Source organism: Sebastes fasciatus, chromosome 12, assembly GCF_043250625.1.
Source record: "Sebastes fasciatus isolate fSebFas1 chromosome 12, fSebFas1.pri, whole genome shotgun sequence".
Lineage (NCBI taxonomy): Eukaryota > Metazoa > Chordata > Actinopteri > Perciformes > Sebastidae > Sebastes > Sebastes fasciatus.
Window position 1 is genome coordinate 27,529,541 of NC_133806.1, and position 6,658 is coordinate 27,536,198.

The following is a 6,658-nucleotide window of genomic DNA, read 5'->3' on the forward strand; positions in this document are numbered from 1 at the left end:
TTTGGGTTAAAATAACTAAGAACATAAAGACAACACATTGTTGGTTTCACAACTCCAGTCTCCTGGGTGAAAACCCTGTGTTTATACTACAGCACCTGACTTCCACTTCTGCTCCTGTCATAATTACTAGGGTCGCTAGAGATCACTGTCTTGTTCTTTGATACCTTCTTTCAGTGATCTACCATGTGAATGGATGATAAAACCTACATCTATGGGGCTTATAGCGACTGATAACGCCTGTTTAATAGCCTGACAACAGTCTAATCGGCTGAGATTTTACTGAATTCTAATCAATTTTAATTTGTCCTTCCACAGGTGACGCATCAAGCAAACGTTTTTACCGGGCTCTAACAGAAAGCAGACAGGATTCGATCGACACCAGCAATCTAAACCTCTGCACTGCCATCTCACTTTGGCAATCATTTTCTGTCTCTCTATAAGCCCTGGACGAGCCCTCACTGTCTGAAAAAAACACCTACAGAAAAAAATCGATTGTCCCTTGTGTAAACAGCCAAAGAGAGGCAGATGCAGCCACATGGCTGTAGATTATGACTGAGCTGTGCCAAAAGCACTAACTCACCCCCCACTCCAGCTGAAAGAAGGATGTGCAGTATGTGAAAAGGACATTTTGTCACAAGTGACAGACCGGCTGTAGGGAGCAGTTTGTTGCCAGCATTCCTGTGTGTGTAATTACCCAGCAGACGAAGCAGTCACACTGTATCAGCTGAGAACACCACCACATCTTCAGTCAGATTCAATCTCCAGTCGTATCTGGTCACAACCTACAATGAGCACAGTAGAAGATTAAGGCAAGATTGAAAAATTGACTACTGTGATATCCTACCCGAGGCTAACCTTGATCAGTTAGCTGCAGTTTAATCTATTCCAACACTGAAGATAAGACTGAGAACATTTTTCCTCACATGTTTCTCCACATCTTGAGAATTGAACAGTGACATTAAGGTCTAGGTAGCTCACCTTTTTAATCCAGACAGAACGCCATCTTGGCTAATCATGAACGCGACCACAGCGAATCAGTCGGACTGCCCAGAGGTGAAGGTCCCCTTCCCCCTCTTCTTCGCCATCGGCGTGGTGAGCCTGGCCGAGAACCTGCTGGTTGTGGTGGCCGTCATACGGAACAGGAACCTCCACTCACCCATGTACTGCTTCATCTGCAGCCTGGCGGCCTTTAACACTATCGCCAGCCTCACCAAGACCTGGGAGAACCTGATGATTGTGTTTGCCAACGTGGGACAGCTGCAAAAGAAAGGTTCCTCTGAGCAGAAACTGGACGATTTGATGGACTCCCTGCTGTGTATGTCGTTTGTGGGCTCCATTTTCAGTTTCCTGGCTATTGCTGTGGACCGGTATGTATGTCAGGCTTGGATTTGCACACAAAATGATTGAGATGATATATATATATATATAAATATATATTATATCCATACATTTGACAGTGTGAGGGATGGATTTGAATCAGTGATCGTATGAATATGTTCCATCCCAGTCCAATAATCCACCTAATCCCCATTTCAAAGGCATCGTGATGCTTAAAGCTATTTAGTTCCCTTTTAAATCAAAGGGAAAACTGGCTTCAGTGACTTTAAAGGAAACCGGAACCATGGTGGCTATACAGAGTCAAATGATATATTTGATCTGTTTGCTGCTGTGCTGGCTGTTTTGAACTGTTTCTCTGTGGATCGTGGACCCTACAACCAATTATCCTCTGCTCATGTTTAAATTCAAAGCATCAGGTCTCACTAACTAGGACTCTGGGGAGAGTTCGGAAAAGTCTGAGCTGTTCTCTGGGCTCATATATCCACAGCTTATTAAAGACCCACTGCAGCAGTGTTTTCTGAATGCTGTGCCACAAGTCATGTACACTTTCCATTACTGTTTACCATGTTTTTCACACTTTCCGGGCAGCCACTTATTTCAGATCATGTCAGTATGATATAACAACATGAAGCGAATCAAAACATGCCTGTAATCCACGACGGTGAAAATTTCACTTAAAAATATCCACTTTATACTTGCTCACTTTGTCTGTCCACACAACACAGTCTCACGGCAGTTTGTGAAATAGTCACGAAATTGAATCCATTTGATTCGTTTACATAAACACAAATTTCCCTTTTTTTCATGACGCTGAGCACGACTTTCAACAACACATGACGTACGTGTCTATTTCCGCTCCAGTCTTTTCAACATAAAACTACTTAGTTAGGTTTAGGAATTGATCAATTTGGTTAAGCTTAGTCAACAAAACTACTTAGTTAGGTTTAGGAAAAGATCGCGGTTTGGGTTAAAATATAACCGGAAGTGCCGTAACTTAAGTACGGAAGTTAAGTGACAAAAACTACTTAGATAACTTTAGGAAAAGATTGTGGTTTGGGTTAAAATAACTCTGCAAGTGCTAAGTATGGAGGTTACGTGGCAGATAAATCAACTTTGATTTGTGGTTTCAAACGGGACAAGAACGCCAGTCTCCTGGGCGTTTTGTATCCGATTACATGGATTACATTAGAATTGATTTTGTGCTGACCGTCACGAAAAAAATTTGAAATTCATGTCTATGTACACAAACAAATACATTAAATTTCTTGACTATTTCACAAACTGCTGTGAGACTGGGCTGGTCCACAAGTTTGGTGCTGGGGATCACTAAATGTGATTTCAGTTGGACTTAAAGCTAGGGTCGGTAGTGTTCTTCTAAACCACTTTGTTGTTATATTTGTTGAAATTCTCTTTACATCCTGACATAAATCAATTAATCAAATGCTCTGACAACAAAAAAAAGAATAAAATCAGGTGGCTCTAGCAGGACTGTAATAAACCGGACCAGACCGAATTAAATGATTGGACGGGCTACCCGTCTGTGTATCTGCCTGTCTGCGCGCATTGTTTGTTGTGGACTGTCAGCGTTGACAACTTGGTGACTTTCTCTCTAGATTTAGGGACCTTCGGAGCTAGTGCTGCTAGCTACTTTCATTGGAAAATAGTTGACAAAACTGGGATGGGTTTTTAGGTTGGATAATATAAAAAAAAATCGACTTTTGCTGCTTTCTTAACATTACCATCCCTAGTTTTAATTAAAAATATATTGATTAGTGCAGCTTTAAAGGACCAGTGGGTGTTACACACTAGGGGTATCTTGTCAGGGAGAGTGGAGCAGGTGGACCCAAATGCAGGAGATCACATACAACAGGAACTTGGAGAAAATAATTCTAATTCAATCTCCAATGCAGACAAGGCAAAACTGAAAACTCTCATAACAAAATCAAGGTCCAAACAAAGACTGAACTGAAAACTCAGGACTTAAATACAAACTGATCTGACGAGGGGATGAAGTGCAGGTGGAGAGACGGGCGGAGAAGCTCAGGTGAGGGGAATTAGGTGATTAGGCCAAGGAATGGGCAGAGAGCTGATTGGCAGGGGAAAAACACTGGGAACAGGAAAGGAGCTGATTGGTTGGGAAGAACTAACGGGGCTGATTCAGAGCAGGTGTATAGATCGGCAAAAGAGGGAAAGGCAGGACAGGAACACAGTACAGAAAAAAACAAAAAACACAGAAGACAACTCAGTCCGGTCTACAAAAAGTCTGAAGGCCTCTGGATACAGTGCCAGACTGTGATAGATCTATCGGCAGATATGGAATATAATATTAATGTTTTCTTTAGAGTATAATCACCTGATAATATTTAATCATTGTGGTGTTTTTTTGTGTGTTACCTTAGAATGAGCCGTTTATATCAACCCCCCAGTAAGAGCGTCAGGCTTTGAAGCAAATTTTCGTAGTGGCCAAACGGCGGTGCAACAACTTGCGTGTCCGTCACATGATGCCATTGGGCCCAAAGTTGTAAAATGCACTAATAGCTGAATCCAGTTATTTCCCTTCCTCCCTTCATGTGAATGAGACTTAGACCGAGGCTGGAGCGAGGGCTGGGAGGCGGAGCTAAAGGAAACGCTACTGCGCCTGCTCTATGGGCCCAATTGTTGCGGAAGATCGGCGTACTTTATCACTGTCGAGTCATTTTGGCTTCATGTGCCACTGAGCAACTCTCATAGGAATGAACCCTCCGATGCCTGTATCCAATCTCTTTATACATCCATGGTTTATATCTACGTAGGGAGCGGGTCCTCTCTCCATGGAGTCCGCCATGTTGCACTGCCATGTTTCAACAGTAGCCCAGAACGGCCAAACTAAACTCTGTTTTTCGGAGTGATAACATTACTGGCTCTGCTCCAACTGGCTCTAGAGAGCGCCATTTGCGTTTTTCGCGTCAGCCACCGTAGCTCTCCAACACGCGTGGCACACGGGAGAGGCTTCAGTTGGTTGCAATCTCCTTACCTCACCGCTAGATACCACCAGATCCTACACACTGGACTTGTAAAGCATCCAAGTGTAACTCAACACCAAAAGATTAACTGAACAGCTGATGACATTGTTTGTTTTCACTTCCAGTTACATCACCATCTTCCATGCTCTTCGATACCACAACATCATGACAATGCGGCGCACAAAGGCCATCTTGGGCTTCATCTGGATGACATGCGGGCTGTCAGCCGTGCTCATGGTGAGGTTCTTCGACACCAGGTTCATCATGATCTGCTTTGTTGTCTTCTTTGTCGTCTCCTTGGCAATCATCTGCTTCCTCTACGTCTACATGTTCATGCTGGCGCGGATCCACGCCAGGAAGATCGCCGCTCTGCCCACCGGCGGCGGGGGGAAGTGTCGGCGTCAGCGGTGGTGGGGCAGCAGCATGAGAGGGGCCCTGACGCTCACCATCCTGTTCGGGGTGTTCGTGGTGTGCTGGACGCCGTTTTTCCTCCACCTCATCATCATCATGGTGTGCCCCATGAACCCGTACTGCGAGTGCTACCGATCGCTGTTCCAGCTGCACGTGGTCCTGCTGATGAGCCACGCCCTCGTCGACCCGGCCATCTACGCCTTCCGCAGCGTCGAGCTCAGACACACCTTTAAGAAGATGCTGCTTTGTTCAGACTGGAAGCAGTGCTCATAGAGAAAATGTATTACAGCTTTTTATGTTTGCTTTTTACTTTCCCTTTATCTGCAGACTGCTTTACATTCATCAGGTTGCATATATCTACACCTGGGAGTCAACAATACACAGACCTTAACTGCCAATGAACATCTGTGGGTGGTCAAGGGCATCCTGCGGCAAAATAGGTTAAATTTTCCCACCTGGTATTTGAAGAGGGCTAAATCAAGGCTACTGCCACCAGTACATTTAGTTTCCATTGTGTTTGAATGAGCACATGTGAGTGTTTCTGTGTATGCTTTTTCCATTAGACAGTGCCATGCACAGACATTGTTGGGGAGCAGGTGCTCAAGCGAAGAAAAAAAAGAGCACCCCTTTCATAATTATTCACAAAAAAATAAAGTTAATAGAGTAGCACATATTTTGGTAACACTTCATTTTACAGGTCTGCAAATTGAATGGTAATTAGATGATAATTAGCAAGTAACCTATTTGAAATTTCTTTGGAATTATTGCCAAATTACCCCAATATTAACCTCAAAATGTATCGAAAATTACTTTGTTATAAACACTATCGTTATCTTACTGTAAATGTTATGAATGAAGCTTCAAACTATTCAGCCCTAGTGTGTGCAGCGAGAGAGGAGACAAGAGGGAGAGATTCATTTCACACAATATTCAGTGGTTGTATGAGCTCATAAATCATATTCATAGAAATATGGCAAATATCCAGGCCCTAAACAAACACTATCGTTATCTGGCTGGCAATGAAGGCCGCTCAGGGATACGTGCTCCGCAGAGCGCTTTGATTTGCATGCGGTGGCTGTGACAAGGGAGGTTGAAAAGATTCAAATGCAGTTGTCGGGCATTACAACACACTTTTAATCGAGAATATTTTTGAACTGAAAAAATAAAATTATAAAAAGAAATAGAGAAAAAAGTCTTGCAAAAAGGGCGCTTAGTGGATCCAGTCAGAGGCCACATGGGCAGGTGCATTGTGTCGTTAGATAACTGCCATCTCTCCATCCTCTCTCTGTCTTCCTGGCTGTCTATCCATCCATCCCCCCCATCATCCTGTTCTCTCAGGACTTGGGTGCAATCTCATATCACCTAAAACGTCAATCTCTTCAAATCGGTCGATTTAAAATGGCCCATTTGCACCACATCATTCACACAGGGTACATACTTCCCAGAGCCTACTTCACACAAAGAACTCATTCATAACCTTGTGATTTCCGTCGTTACCACGGCTACCGATGCAAACAATAATGTGAAAGCAGCTCACCATTTTACCTTTTGCTTTTATTCAGACGCACATAAATAAAATAAATTATTTTAAACAACACTGATATCGGTCGTTTCAATTAAAGCTCACATTGATATTCTTGCATGCCATGACTTCAGCATTAACTAACAGGAAATATGTCTCCACAGCTGTTAATACGGTCTCACTGTACTATACATAAATGCATGCAATCAGCATGAGGGCTTCACCCCTGTGCAGTATCACATCACTTTCAGTGTTTTTTGCTGCCGTTTCTGTGGGAATAAGAACCGAGTATTTACAGTCAACAACAACAATGAATCATTCTGCATAATTCCCCAGATCAGGTCATGTTGGAGGTGGATGTAGAGTGAGTAAAAATGGAACCATT

General features: G+C 43.3%; 2 protein-coding genes across 2 annotated transcripts in view; both read left to right on the forward strand.

The window, feature by feature from the left end:
- The window catches only part of tgfbr2b (transforming growth factor beta receptor 2b), a 233,139-nt gene that overhangs the window by 196,708 nt on the left and 29,773 nt on the right, over positions 1 to 6,658 (forward strand). The window lies entirely within an intron of this gene.
- mc2r (melanocortin 2 receptor) lies at positions 208 to 6,400 on the forward strand. The gene is made up of 2 exons (XM_074654510.1): positions 208 to 1,367; positions 4,466 to 6,400. The coding sequence occupies exons 1-2, from the start codon at positions 1,015 to 1,017 to the stop codon at positions 5,022 to 5,024; spliced, it is 912 nt and encodes a 303-aa protein (XP_074510611.1). The 5' UTR covers positions 208 to 1,014; the 3' UTR covers positions 5,025 to 6,400.